This window comes from Rhodofomes roseus (genome assembly GCF_022264815.1).
Source record: "Rhodofomes roseus strain CIRM-BRFM 1785 chromosome Unknown C8Q71scaffold_3, whole genome shotgun sequence".
NCBI classification, from domain to species: domain Eukaryota; kingdom Fungi; phylum Basidiomycota; class Agaricomycetes; order Polyporales; family Fomitopsidaceae; genus Rhodofomes; species Rhodofomes roseus.
In genome coordinates, this window is record NW_025952959.1 from 933896 (window position 1) to 949343 (window position 15448).

The 15448-nt window shown below is 57.4% G+C and overlaps 2 protein-coding genes across 2 annotated transcripts; one reads left to right on the plus strand and one right to left on the minus strand.

Moving 5' to 3' along the window:
* Nucleotides 1–1536: 1536 nt before the first annotated feature.
* On the plus strand, nt 1537–2947 carry C8Q71DRAFT_676355 (FAD dependent oxidoreductase-domain-containing protein; the record flags this gene model as incomplete). The annotated part of the gene is made up of 4 exons (XM_047919712.1): nt 1537–1718; nt 1767–1930; nt 1984–2771; nt 2825–2947. Coding segments are annotated over 4 exons (1257 nt in total), but the record flags the coding sequence as incomplete, so codon positions are not given.
* Nucleotides 2948–13459: 10512 nt separating this feature from the next.
* On the minus strand, nt 13460–14653 carry C8Q71DRAFT_904406 (uncharacterized protein; the record flags this gene model as incomplete). The annotated part of the gene is made up of 5 exons (XM_047928850.1): nt 13460–13543; nt 13591–13766; nt 13956–14102; nt 14134–14304; nt 14371–14653. The coding sequence occupies 5 exons, from the start codon at nt 14651–14653 to the stop codon at nt 13460–13462; spliced, it is 861 nt and encodes a 286-aa protein (XP_047782966.1).
* Nucleotides 14654–15448: the final 795 nt, after the last annotated feature.

Consider the following 15448-nt stretch of genomic DNA (forward strand, 5'->3'; position numbering starts at 1 on the left):
CAATGCTCAACGCAAAGCAATGGACTTACTACTCGCAGAGCCGACAACCAATGAATTCAGTCTTCGGCTTCTGATGCAACGGCTGCTCGTTCTCAGGCTTTGTCTCAGGCCTTGCATTGACCTTGAGCTCACGGCAGAAAAACCATACATCAGTGGCTGTTGCACTGTTAGTGTCATCCCTTTTCCGTGAGTTGAGGCCAAAGGTCGTCAACGGTGAGTTGACTGCGGTTGGACCAATGTTGCCCAAGCTCCACGAGGATGCCGAACCCTCAGCAGAGGGCTCGCTCGACTCCAACCCTCCATCAACCGGGCCGACGCCGCAATGCGTAGCGGTTCGGACCTGACTGCCGTCCACGTTAGAGCTGCTTGCAGCAGTACCCGGGCCCAAAGTCGCTGACGACTCGGGCGCGACATTCATCGTACACGTCCGTTTGTTCACATCGTTCGTAGCAGTGGTCGTGCTCTTGCGCTTCCGTGTTGACGTACCGCCGCGAGTACCTTTTGACTTGGTGTTTGTTGCAGCTGCCGGTGGCGGCCCGGAACTATCAGGCGGCACCTGCGGGAACGGGACATACGAAGTAGCTTGCGGCGGAAAGGGTGGAGGAGGTGGGAAAGCGTGATAACCGTACCCGGGATATGCATAGAAGGGTGCACCACCGTCTGTGACCGCCGCAGTTGGCCCAGTCCCTTGATGAGCTGCATAAGGATGGACGTAGTTTTGCGGGTAGCCAGATGATGGAGGATAGCCTGGTGGCGAGTGAAACTGCTGGAAGTGCTGTGGTGGGAGAGTACCTTGGCTCTGCGTGGTATAGGATGGCTGAGAGAGGAATGATGAACTCGCACTCGAGACGCGGCAGCGGCAGTCCAGAGGGTCGCCGCAAGTGCAGTCGGCAGGCATCAAGTCCAGTCGAACAGGATAATAGCGTGTTTGCAACGAGTATATATACTCAGAAGAACATACGGCGGGTACTCAGCTGATACCTAGGGTACTGTACACTTCGCGCATCGCGTCCTCCCTCAAACACATCCACCGGCAACACACACCACACCGTCGCGCAAGAACCCACAATCCAACGGCTTGACGAATCGCGTACATGGGCCCAGGGTCCTTGCAGTGCAGAGCGAGAGCCGCAGAAGTGCATGAAACATTCGCGTACAGCAGGGTGGCGGAGAACTCGACGGGAGACGCAGCGGGAGACGCAGTCTCGACGATTTGAAGTCGCGTTTGGATCGATCGCGTCGGGCCGCGCAAGGGCGGGGGCGATGGTGTCCCGTTATGGTGCGTGAGAAAATTAGTAAGATATGGAGCCCCAACTCCAGAGTCAACTCGCCGACTTGACTTGCGCAACAAGTAAGCCGAGTTTTGCGAACTTGATCATCAAGTCGAGTGAGTTCGCGAGTTGAACTCGGCTTGTCCGCAACACTAGCTACAGGCGCGATATTCTGGCGATCTTCATGTCCTCGTACTTGTGATAGACTTACTCGCAGTTTGACTTCTGTCCAGTTCAGCCGTGCTAACCTCGACTTCTGCGTCCAGGAACATCCTCAAAATCGACGAAGCTTGTACATGGCGGTGTTCGCTACCTTCAAAAGGCTGTGATGGAGCTCGACTACAAGCAATACAAGCTCGTCCGTGAGGCGCTCCACGAGCGTCGCATCTTCCTTCAGACTGCGCCCTACTTGTCGGCCATGCTGCCGATCATGTTGCCGATCTACAAGTAAGTCAAAGAGATGTCCTCAGTTGCCGGGAGGCTCACGAGTAGCAGGTATTGGCAGGTCCCGTATTATTGGGTAGGTTGCAAGATGTACGATGTCCTCGCCGGCAAGGAGAACATGGAGTCCTCCTATCTAATGAGCAAGGGCAAGGCACTTGAGACTTTCCCTATGCTCAAGCAGGACGGACTTGTCGGCGCACTGGTTTACTACGACGGTATGTCTTCTCAACGATACTTCGCTCATCACCTTATATATGTGGTCGTTCAGGACAACACAACGATTCGCGAATGAACATTGCCCTCATCATGACGGCGGTGCAGCAGGGCGCGACCGTCGCAAACCACGTCGAGGTCACCTCGCTGGACAAGGACACTTCCTCCGGCAAGCTTCACGGCGCACGCGTCAAGGACAGGCTCACAGGTCAGGAATGGAACGTCCGTGCCAAGGGTATCATAAACGCCACTGGGCCCTTCGCCGACGCGCTGCTCACGATGGACAACCCCTCACACAAGCCGATCGTGCAAGCGTCCTCCGGCATCCACATCACACTCCCGAACTACTACTCCCCGCGGACGATGGGCCTGCTCGACCCCGCGACGAGCGACGGGCGGGTGATCTTCTTCCTGCCGTGGCAAGGAAACACGATTGCGGGCACGACGGACACGCCGGCGCGTGTGGAGACGGACCCCCGCGCAGCCGAGGAGGAGATCCGGTGGGTGCTCGAGGAGGTGCGGCGGTACCTGTCGCCCGACATCAAGGTCCGCCGCGGCGACGTGCTGAGCGCGTGGAGCGGCCTCCGCCCGCTGGTGCGCAACCCGAACGCGGCGAGCACGGAGGGCCTGGTCCGCAACCACATGATCCATGTGAGCGATAGCGGCTTGTTGACGATCGCTGGAGGCAAGTGGACGACGTACCGCGCGATGGCGGAGGAGACGGTCGACCACGCGGTTGAGGTCTTCAAGCTCAAGCCGAAGAATGGATGCGTCACGGAGAGCCTCAGGCTTGTCGGTAGCGATGGCTGGAGCAGGAACATGTTCATCGGTCTTATTCAACGGGTGAGGATTTTCCACTCGACGCGTATGTGCAGCTGTCTGACCATCTGCTTCAGTATGGTCTTTCTACGGACGTGGCTAAGCACCTAGCGGACAATTATGGTGATCGCGCATGGACGGTGTGTTCCTATGCTGCACCCACCGGCGAGTCCTGGCCTCTGCACGGTGTCCTTCTGGCCTGTGCGTCGCACTCTCGTCCGTGTACTGACGCGCTAGGACGCGGCGGCAGATGGTCCGGATACGGTGCGTGGGAGTGCGGCGTGGGGGCGGGGCGGGGATCGTCGCAGGAGAATGACGGCTGCTTACGACTGCGGGCGGGGATTGGCTGGGGAAAGGCAAGAAAACGCGAAAAGCGCCCCAAGTCCGGCAAAAAACGGTGTTTTTTTGGGCATAGACTCGCCTCCCCGCAGGGAGCTCGCAGATTATTGGGTTCCAGTGCTTTTCGTCCCTCGCGCAAACGGGGTCTGGTATGTACATGTGTGCTAACGGAGAAGGGATGCCCCCTCAAGGTGAGTCAGTCCGTCCGCTCCGCCTGGTTCCCCCGCCGTGTACATAGATATGGCCAATATATCGACTTGTCCGCCATACAGACACGTCGTACCAGAGTCAGCAACGCGGAGACTGAGCAATCGACGGTTCGACGTACCGCAAACGCACGTCGCCGTCGTGTAGATGGGACCACCTTCGCCGTGTGTCGAGCCGATGAGATGCCGATCCGTCACTAGCTCGCCGTGCACGCTAACGAGGCACACGACGAGGTTCCGTGCACGCAATGGTCAGTGCAGGCAAACCCGAGAAGATGACATGCACGTACCTTCCGTTAGGCCGCGTCAGACGAAAGACGTCCCTGCCCTTGCGTTGGTATCTGCGCTTCCCCCCCTGCTGACCAATGCAGCTCGCCGCTCGCCGGGCGTCGATACAACACCGAACACGGTCGAATGCAGCGCGCACGGCGGACGTCCGTCAAAGAGATCTGGGATGGCGGTAGTGCTGATGCACTGCAACGGACCGGCGGCCGGACGCACAATGTCCCTGCCTCGCGAAGATTAGCCTGTGGACTTGCGAACGGCGTGATCTAGTACGCACCATCATCAAGTCCCGCGCGCGGAGGCACACGAAGGCTACGTCGCGCAAGATGCGGTCAGATCAGCTGCAGCTAGAATGGTACATCGCCTAGCCTGCGGAGCAGCGCCGACGCGCTGCTCCACTGCAACGCTCGGGCTAGCCGGCTAGCCGTAGACACGGCGCCGACGTTCCTGGGTGTAGCCTAGGCACCTCGCTCGCGGGAAGGCGATCCATATATATATTGTCGAACGACGGGGAACGGGCTTGGGTAGAATGAACGAAGCATACGCGGACCTGATACAAACATCAGCGGGATGGCAGACGGCAACAAGCAAAAGATATGTGAAGCCGACGCGGAACAGCGCGAGACTGCGCCTGCGCGCAGGCTCCGCTTTGTTGCTTGTATATGACACATCACTTCAAGCCTAAAACAAAAATGTCAGCACGTCGACCGGCGCGCGACAGCTGCTTTCCACGTACCTCATTACATGGCACCAATACCTCGCTCGCCGGACGGCGTTCTATATATACATCGACATGTGCGATGATGTGGACAGTGACCCATGCACGCGGAGCAGCGGAACCGCCCAGACGAAGCAAAGCTAAGTTGCTGACGGTGAGTGTGGACATTGGCATTGAGGGGATAGATACTGACGCACTATCGCTGACGCCGCGGCTGGTCGCCGGACGACGATCCGTGGTCAGGCCAGCCAAAGGGTCTGGCAGCTCACTCGACGAGCGACGCAGAGTGCCGACATAGAACAGCGCAAGACACCGCGCAACTGGAATGCGCGCTGTTTCATGATGTGGGAACGCTGCCTGTTACGACGGACATGTCAGCAGTGCGGTAACAACTGTTCACCACCTACTACTTACATGGTCGGGGCACCTCGCTTGCCGGACGGCATTCTATACATACTTCGCCGTCCTAGTGGCCGTTTGAGTGACACGGCGTCACGGTGACAACACCTCCAGGCACTTGGACAGCACTACCAGCTGGACATCGACTGCCGTTTGCGTTCGGGCCCTGGGAACTTCAAGTAGACACCGCGCAGATGCATGGCGGGTCATCGAGCAGGGCGCGGGACGTGTTCTTGCATGCAGTCGGCTCTACCCACAGACACGGATCAATCAGTATATGTAGCACATACAGACGGAAACCATATAACAGACATTTAGATTTGCGGAGCCGGGCAACCTCGATCAAGTTGTACCGTTCGACTACTGAGCTGGTGCGGTGCGTACAGCCCAATCAATGTACATTGTGATATCTGCCGCACCACTGGACGAGTACTCTGTCTGACTCTATGAGAGTATAAGTAAAGACAAGTGCGAGAGAGGTAGTGCAGTCACATACCTACTGTATCTTGTGTAGTATGCCGTTGTGAAGGTTATACAGCTTACATGCGATGAAAGGAACGAAGGACTTGTTGCCTTCCGTTCTGTCATATCTACCTCAGTAAAACATACAGAACGTGGGCACGTAGGCTACTGCAATGCCACTGTAACGGCCGCATGACGTGGCGACGTGGGTGAATCCCCGAGCCTCGAGTTGAGTAGTCATGGCCCGGGTACTAGTATCTCAATTCTCGTCACATGTAAACCAACTTACCGGTACCGCGGCATTAAGCCCCCGCGACATCTACTGCAATGGCATATGTACGACTCGTATGAATAGATATATAGTTCGAGCATGCGCGGTTGCGAGTCATAGAACGTACACCTGCCAATGGGCAGTTGATATTCAGTGCACAAAGATACAAGAGATCATAAATCACTTACGGCACAATTGGATCGATGGTTCATGAAGTCGCCCTTCACGGCCTTCCTGACTCAATACGATGAGCTCCCTTCATCTAGTAGTAGCCGTAGTAGTAGGTCAACAATCAGCTCGATCGAGGTTTCTCACGCTGTAGCTCACGTACTGTTTCATGGCGCTGAGCCCGCCGTGCCCAGCCGTACAGCAGAGACCATACAGCGGCAGACATACTGTACTAGTCACATAGCCCTGCACACCGGGCGACGAGTAGCACACATCAGTGATGTACACTATCGTACACGCAGATACTTACTAGGCCTGTTATGCCACCCGGTGACTCCGGATCTGATTCGTACTAGTAAACCGTAATGGCATCTGCGGCCGTGCTCATGGCTTCCACTGTGTTCCGTGGTTGCGTTGTAATGCCTGAGCCGCCGTAAGTGTTAGCCAGTGCAGCCTGAACATTGACACATGGACACACCTTCCATGTTCAAACGTTGAAGCTCTAGTCGAGGTGGGTCCCAGTCGATCAAGAACGAGTCGAGTGGCAGGTACTAACTTTGAGTAGTAACCCGGCACCATGAGCGTCTGAGATAAACCATATCGGGAAGGTACTCACGACAAGTGCCAAGTTTAGCTCGCACGTCGCGGAGCCTCTGCCGGCCTGTCCCTCGACACCATTCACGTAGAGAACAACTGTCGATGAAGCAAGAGATCAGTAAGTATTAGTAATTCAACGAAAGATGTAATGACCGTGCACGCTGCTACTACTAGAAAGTTGCAGAGTCGGTGAGCTACCACCGGCGGCCGTATATGAAGATCACCGGTTCGGATGGATACAGACGCAGCAAGACAGAAGGGCATAGTGAAGGTCAGAGCCGGTGAGTCCAGCTGTGCCATGCCTAGTACTTATACTGCTGCTATTTGGCTCTTGTCTGTGAATGACAGAACTCAATTATGAGCTGCAGTCTTGTCAGAACTTGAACTCTGACCCTCGGAACGTTGCCACTGCTTGCTCTGTGATCTTCGCATCCGAACAACAGCACCATGAATTCACAGCTAACATATCCTCAAGCGAACAGCAGTCTTCCCCAGTTGATTCTTGATTTGACTGAAGCTTGACTCTCAAGACTGTATGTACTCTTCAGACCTCAGAGCGAGATTGTACTAGACGGCCCATGAAACAACAACAACTGAGATGAGATTATAGTGATGTCATGATGCTCACCCGTTATAGCCATTTTATATGGTTCATTGGAGTCTTTGGACCCAATCTGATAGCCTCAGTGATGGCTGGGAAGTCACGCCATACACCCATCATCTCTACGGAAACATGGAATATATCTGTTCATTGCTGATTTGCACAATAGCCTTGGAGGCGAGTATCGGATGCGATGGGCTCGCCACGATGCACGGAAGCCACGCCCTCTGTCATATGACACTGCTGCTCATCTCAACCATATCTGAGTCTCAAAGAGTTGCTCACCGAGACATATGATCCTCGCCGGCGCACTTGAACAGTCATCAAACTCACCTACCTGAGAGGTACAGGCCCAGCTGGCATGCATTTATATCGTTGTGCTTTAGCCTGCTCGCTGCCGGTGCCCTCCGCACCAGACAGTGTTGAATCCAGCTCGCAGCATATCTCTATGAAGTTGCGTGGCCGGGAAGCACACATGGCACCGTGCATCATGCAGAACAGTGGCGGTCACTGTACATGCATCTGCCTTCACGCGCATCTGTGACACAGATAAGGCAATATGCGCAGACATACTCCCACCGTCCACGGTCGCTTCTGTGGACACCGTGACCGTGCAGCGTGTACAGTCCGAGAAGGGTAGCAGCTCGGACTTACCACCACCACCGTACTGATGAGCACCCCAAGATATGAGGCGAGGGCTCTGAACAGTGGGCATTGGTGAGTTGTGTTCCTGACAAGCCGAGAACAGACGAACTGACAATGAGCCTTGTACAGCCTCACTGCACCCACGCCGGGCCCTTTGATTCAGCCTCGCGTCGGGTGTTGTACACGGCGCGCTGCCAGGTGACGGAGGTTGCATCTGCTATGACAATGCGTGAGCTCGCTTCTCTATCATCGTTTCGAGCCACAACTGACCATAGGTAGTCCGCGCCGGTCAGGTTCACCAATGCCCGCACACGGTATCTGAATGATCGGCATCACTGTGTTGCTGCCTGCGGGAGGACACGGTATTGAGATTGTGTTGATGGCGAGAATGCACACAGCCGCCTTTGTGCAGGACGCAGCCTGAGCGTGGCAATGTACATACCTGTGCCAGTGGCCAGAGACGGCGTATTGAGAGCGGAAATACCGCTGTACTATGTCTGAAGCTAATAGTCCGGGTACTTCGCGTTCGTGATGTCGTCGTCGACAACAAAGCCGGGCGGACAGTTGAACTGTCGGTCCAAGTCTCGGCTGTCTCTGAGACGAAGACGCCGGACGGTGATGAACATCACTTCGACATACCTCACCATACTACTATAGACAGTGGTAGTGTGTAGAGAACACTACCAGTGCGTAGCTGCAGCGAGCCCGGCCGTCCGCTTGGCAAATCAGCCCCACAAAGTACGTAGCGGTAGCCTGACTTGGACAATCGGTAGCGGCGGGTCGGCTGTCAATACTCATGAACATGGTAGCTGAAGGACAAAGGTACCTATGGCTGCAGCAATCACAATACGAGCCCGCGCAGGCCTCGTTTGGACAGGACAGCATCGAGGTTCGCGCGCTGCGCAGTGGATTCGACGTCTTGATTGAACGGCAGTGAACTTCAAGTTGAGTAGACTAGGTGGCGGCAGGTCATCGCTCGACGCTGAGCGCTCAGCACTGAGGATTGATCGTGTCCTAGTGTCGTTGGTGGCAGGCGAAGGTGTGAAGGCGGATGAGAATGTCAGGAAACGAGACTCGGAGGAGGAGAGGCAGCGACAAGGTGCATGCACGGTCACAAGACAAGAGCAGAACTCCGAGACGCGACGCCGCGGCGCGTGTTGGATTCCAGCCACAATGGTGACTCTCTTCCGTCCCTTCAAAACTCTGCATGCTTGCTAGTCCTTCATCGCCTCCTCTCCTCTCCTAGACGGCTCTTGTCTAATGCAATCTATCTCTCTACCGGCCCTGTGTTCGCCAACTTCGTGGACCGTACCATGTCATATGCTCCAACCGCCCGCCTCGCGGGTGCGGCCTTCTGGTGCCTGACTGCAACTCATTCGCGACTTTATACTGCACTCCGGACGCCTTGCTACCTCTCTGGTTTGCGTGCGACTGAGACACCATCAAGTTTGTGTACTAAGTCGGGCCTTGACAGATCCTCAAAAGACGGTCGCCGGCAGTGAGCGCGACGGTTTCTGTCAGATAAGCTGCGGGATGAAAGGCGAATCGAGCGGATTGTAACGTCGGTGAGTGGCTGTACCTGCCGTACATACCTGTTCTACACGCGTCGGGCACAGAGTCAATGCGAGATCAGTATCTACTACGTACCATGCGCGTGGCGTCGGTCAGAACGCAGACGTCGTCTCCGCTTGCGCGATGTAGGGTCCGAGCAAAAGTGACTGTCCGGCCACCCGGAGCGGCCTTGGCCTTGCCCACCGCATTCGTCAGCCAGGGATAGTGCCGGCGGAGGCAAGTATCATAATGGGACCGCGCACAGACCTGGCTAGGCTCGGCGTGTGCGGCTGCACCTTTGTTCACCCTCAGGGTCCTACCGCCGTGTTCATTGTCGCTCACGCTTGATGAATGCTCACCAACCTCTCTCAGATCTCATCCCCCGGGACTCCCCACAAAGCGGGAGTCGATGATGCGTTGCCGGCGCCGACTCGGCGGGCCTGCGAGCTCAACAGATCCTGTCACTGAACAGGTTGTAATCGAACACCATGATCCGCGCTCGAATCGGGACCAAGGGCGTTGTCGCGGGTGAGTCTCTGTTCGTATATATGCCGTACATAAGGGCGGAAAGAGAAGGTCCGTTCCAGATGCGTGGTCATGATCCACTCATGATGCGGGTGCCGCGGCTCAGGCTGCTTCCCTGGCGAAGCCCCCTGCTGTCATTGAAGAACATTTGGACGTCCGAGACACCCCCGACCAATGATGCGTGTGCGTAATCCTGTCACAATCTACGCATACCATCATCTACCCTCTCCGCCGGAAAGAGTGCTCTCAAAGAGACTCAAACGGTGCTTATGTTACGATCCAAGTGGCTGATGGGCAGGGCCACCATCTGCTGCGTCGTACACGCATCGATATTGGGCAACGACCCGCGCTGGCATAGGTACTTTCACCCGGCCAATGACCTGCTGCAGATCCTGGGGGTCACCGTCCCTTGTGGCTGTCGTTTGCGAATTGTGTTTCGCGCGATCGTGTACGGTGCCTTCCCCGCTTGCGATCACATCGGCTATCTGCGAGTCGGACAATGGTAGAAGAGGGGAAGGCGCATGCATGACAGCTCGGTGGCCCAGTCTTCGGCTGCACGAGCCAGAGGACAACGCTCGATTGGGGTACCACCACGGGTATAGTACATACAGCGCAGCTCACGGCGCACGACATATGCGAACACATGCTGCGTGCTCTAGAACTGCCCACGACCTCCACGCTTGGCACATGGGTTGTGTTTGTCGTAGCGGGACTCGGAATGACAGGCCAGAGTAGACCCTCAAACGCTTGTGGCGTGCGTGCGATGAACGGCGGGTGTATATCGCATGTTCGGTCGACGTCGTGATGCGTACTTACCGTCATCGACGGGTCTACATCACAGTGTCGATCGGCGTATCAGACAGGGTGTTCGTATTGTGATCTCGAGCACGGCAGCTGCCCGACAGCGGACCGTGTGCTACTTTGCTTGACTATCATCATATCACAACTGCCTTTTGAATTGGCATTGCCCTTGTAAAAGCGCGGAGACGAGTGATCGAGGATAGCGTAGTGGCGCTTTCCTATTTACCTTTGACCCGAATTTGGTCTCTCGTCGGGCGAATCAGCTACTGTCAATTTTCACAGTGAACGTCCGCAATCGAAACGGCAATTCGTATGCTCCGCGCATGGGTCCTCTGCTCACGCCCTGTGCGCGTTCTTGGTGTGACTCAATTCAATATGTTCTCTGCTTCTGTTCCTCGCTTCTTCATGTCACTCCCTGCTTGCTGTCGACCCAGAGATCAGATGTATCCTCTGGGTCGATCAGATGTATAACGGCGAGAGGCTGTTGACCTGTCACCCCGCTTCCGGCATTTGAAAGGGAACTGTGTAGCTTAAGGATGACCCGGCGCCGGCATGGTGGTCCAGTAGTATTCGCCGTCCGCCGAAATACCTTGAACGCACCCCAGAATTTCCAGCTCGTACCCTAGACAGCGTGCGGATCATATCTTGTGATCGGTCTGCTGCCTGCAGATGTCTTGAGGGTGCTGTGATGTGTGCTCGACGACACAGCGGGGCGCAGAAAGGGGTTTCCGCCGAGCATAGAATCATCACTGCATCGTTGCGTAGAACACTCGGGTCCGGGCTGTGTTCGTGCAGCGAACAGCCAGTGGGAGTGATGGGTCTAGAAATGCCCTTTGCACTACTCAATCAGGGACGACAGGCGCACTATACCGAGCCGCACGTCTGCGACATGGGTTTGCGTACAGGAGCGTCTCGATGGCAAGGCTCATACATACGCGGTACAGGCCTGAACATGCTTCGAGGGCGACAGGATTAGCTACACGCTGTCCAGCTATTCTTCCGCCGTGTCGGCGAAGGACGGCACTCTCCACGAAGCATTGCGCGACAGCGACGTATCTCGAGTCCAATTATGCCGCTGACTCTCCTAGCTGTTCCACGTTTTCAAGTGAGTAGCGTGCGGCCACCGAAAACATGAGGGACGCACGGGCTTGAAGAGTCTCGCCCGTGCGTAGCAGTCGTGAGACGCGCGAAACCGTAGTCGTCTGGGACTGAGTCACTGAGGCCACCAAGTAATGATGAGTGAAGCCGGCCGGTTGGCCATGTTTCGTGCCAGTCGATCATCGCGAGAGGTGAGTGTTTCATTGGATAGCATGTGTACACTGCTCAGCAGGCTTGCGTCCGCCGTCCGCAATAAGTGGTGACCGATGACCCGCTACGTGCACGCAGTCGCATGGCGATTTATGCGCAGTGGCCACGGTTGCGCTTCGTACTGTGCGTCACCATGTTTCGCTCTGTGCATTACCTGGCCACGTCTGACTCCATCGGCCACACAGTCCGCACTCACGGCTCGCGGATATTCATGAAGCATGCGCGAATGCGAACACAAAAGGTGTTCGGAGAGACTGCCATCAGTCTGTCGACAGCCAGTTGTGGACGCTTGCGGCCCTTTCCCCCCTTTCTGTTTGTAATAGCTGATCAGCGCTGTGGCGGGGCCAGGGCGATACATAAACAATCATGCAAACGTACAAGTAACCTGAGCAATACAGGCGCGAAGGTCTTAGACTGGATGTGCGTGATCTCGCTTGCAAGTACTACCTGCTCGACGACCGCACCGCGCAAACGGTCCTACTCGCGCGGGCCTCCCTAAGATATCTGCTGATGCCCGGTTGTCTAATGGGTTGCTCAGACGTGATAGGTCATAGCTCGAAGTCGTCTACTGCATCGATGCGATGTCCCGACGCCTCGGCGAGAGACTCCACACGCCGCATCATTGGGGTTTCATAAACGGTACCGCCAGGAGCATCACTCTCGACTAGCCCACTTCTGCGCTGTAGTACCTCTTATGCAGCCGATGTCTGCTCAGTTACTGTGCCAATCGATCACTTGGGTACGACGTGCAGGAGGTGCGACATATTGGCAACGGCCTGGCAAAGTGTCGTGCTCTCAGACCACCGTCACTCCTACGGTATGCTGCACCTTTATGGCGGCCTTCGGAAATTCAGCCCGGTGAGTCCTACTTATGCGCTCTGGGTCCTCAGCCGGTATCATAGGAGACTCCGAACCGCGCCTGCGTCACAGCGGCGATGTGATCATGACCACTATGTCCGACGGCGCGATCATCGAGAGGATGAGGTCGCCTGAGGCTGACTCGGAGTCTGTGGTGCCTGCGTCTAGCTCTGCAGGTATGGAGACGACGATTGCTGGTCACAGGGTGCTGATACTGGTGAGCCAGCTGGTATCAGGGGTTGATAGAAGGCACGGCATTCGGAAGTGCGAAACGTATCATACGCGCCGCCGTCGGCCTCGTTGAGCAGGTGAGTATTCCCGCCTTCTGCGTCGTGTACAACTCCTGAGCCGGGATCCGTGTCCAGGTGCGTTCTCCGTGCATCGGCAGCCGGCTCCCAGGACCCTCTGAGGCAGGAATGTTCGCCGTGTACACTTACACAGACCGGACAAGCTCAGTACTGGTAGCTCGACGCGAAGCGTACGTGGTGTAGCCAGGAGGCTAGTTATCGAGTACTTAGCGGTAGCAGCAGCAGCGTCAGTTGGAGGTGCGCCATTACTTCGAGACGGACGAGAATGCTGCGCATTCCCATGCGACCCACGGGTGGGCGTGGCCATAGACATTGCGGTTCCGCCCTGTGTCTGCTCGCTGGCGACGAAACTCGTAGATCACAACCACAGCACCATGTTCGTAATGAAACGCTCAGTATATCTATTCGCACAACACTACGTATGTACATGTTTCCGTACCTACGCGGAGCAGTGCTCGAGACAGCGACGCGCACGCCGCGCCGGTCGTCTCCCGCAGCACCAACCGTCTACGTAGCGAGGACCGACGCACACGCGTGTTTGCGGTCCGCAAGTATCGACACCACCATCCTACGCCGCGTCCTCGCCCTCGTCGCCATCCCAGAAGCTGCGCGCGAGCCGTGACAGGTCGTGCGTTTCAACTGTCGCGGCGCGTTCGGGCTCACTATTCCCTTATCCACCCTCGTCCGGGATCCTCAGCTCGCCGCTCGCCGCACCCATCCTGAACCGTTCCTCGCAGCCCCGTCCCCCATTCCACTGCACGCGAGAGTGTTAGCACCAGAGAATGTTATGATCGCACTCACCTCGTCGCGCATGCTCAACGCCGCCTGGGGCACACAGACGTAAGCGTCCTTGAGAGTCGCGTATGCCGGGTGCGGGCGACGGTGCGGGCGAGGCGCTGCAGGCAGCGTGCAGTCGGCCGAGAGACGCGAGTCGAAGCGCGGTAGGCTGGGAACGATGGAGACGCGCCACTGCCCGCCTGCACGAACGACGCGCAGGCGAGCATCGAGCTCGCGACGACTCGGAGCATCTCGTGGAATGGAAGGGCGCCGTCTGTGTCCGCACCGTCTCGGACGACGCTGCAGCCTGTCCTATGGTGTTGCGTCTCCCGGGCGGCGCGGCGTCGTGTCGAAAAGCACTGTACACGCATCGGTCGACCATCGCGCACCGTGCAGAGCAGCGGCGTTCGTCCGACGCGTCCGTGCATTTGCGTTTGCGTCTGTGGCGCCGAGGTTCTGCGCCATCCATGCGCTGCGCTCGCTTCCGCGGACATCGCGCACGGTACGACGAGCAGCACTCGGAAGGGCGACGGGGACTTGGCCGGCGGTGTCAGCGCGCTGACGAACGCCCTGAGCGAGCAGCGTATAAAGGCGAGGGCTGTGGAGGCAACCCGGCATCGGTGAGTTGTGCATTCGAGTGACTGGTAGATGGCTGAGCACTGACACCGAGCTCGAGGCTGCGTGGCATGCCAGCATGTGCGCGGGCCTTCAAGGATGTGTGTCGAGCGTCGCCCGTTGCTGCAGCACGACGACGGGAGTTAGGTGAGTGTCTTCGATTCCGGCTGCACACTGGTCCACGCTGACGATGCGCGACCAGCTGCAGACATTTCTGGGCCGCTAACGTATGCACGTCAATGCACAGCTCGTCGCTACGACAGCGTGCGGCGCGGGCGTGCGGAGACTTGCACTGGCGACGGCGGTAGATGAAGCTGATGGATGGGTGGGGAGTGTCGGAGGGCGTGCTCGTAGGTAGTGTAGGGCAGATGACCGTCTCCCGCATCGTCCAGTGTGTGATGCAAGTGGTGTTCGTGAGGGCCGTCGTGGTGCGTGGATCCGTGCGCGGGTGGACAGCCGCGATGGAGCGCATCGCCGGGTGTGTAGGCAGCGCAACACCAACACGGACGGCCGCATGCGCACGAGACGAGCAGAGGAGCGTTGCTCGTGGGTGTTGGGCGTCCGTCAGCAGAGTCGCTGCGGAGACGCCGCCTCGAAAGTGTTCGTCTGCGCGCGGAACGAGGACGGGTCTGGGTCGCGCTCTGTGCAGAGAAGACGAGGGCGTCGTATTGCGCCTACGGGCATGTAGGCTTTGTGAAAGTAGTAATGGCGAATCGAGGTTGCTGCGAAGGTTGTCGGGCGCTTCCGACCAGTAATCGCGCGAGTGCTTTGTAGCGAGCGGTGCGATGCGAGGAACCGTTGGCGATGAGCTAAGGCGACATCTCACGATGCTCGGGCGATGCTTGCGAGTGTGCTGAGGCTGCGAGTAAGGCACTGGACGTCAGGGACGCCAGACGCAAGTCAGTCACCGGGATGCGAATGGCCGGGCGGGAGCCGATGCAGCCATGAAGCGCGTTGGGGAGCGTTGCTCGTGGCCGTCTGGAGGAGCCGCGAGGAGGGGATGTGTGGCGAGCAGAGAGTGCAAGAGTGCGCTGCGGGTGTGCCGCACGGAATGGTGCGTAGCGGGCCGTCCCGCGCACGATACTGCGCGGGGCAACTTGCAGGCGCATGATAGAATGCTTGCGCGTCGCCTATCAGTGCGGGCGTGCCGCGTAGGCGAGAGACGGCGAAAGCAAGTCGGGGGCGGGAGCTGGGGAGATGGGTTTCGTCGATACATGCGGGCAATGGAAGAAAAAGACGAAACCGGACCTCTGCGCGCATGCGGGCA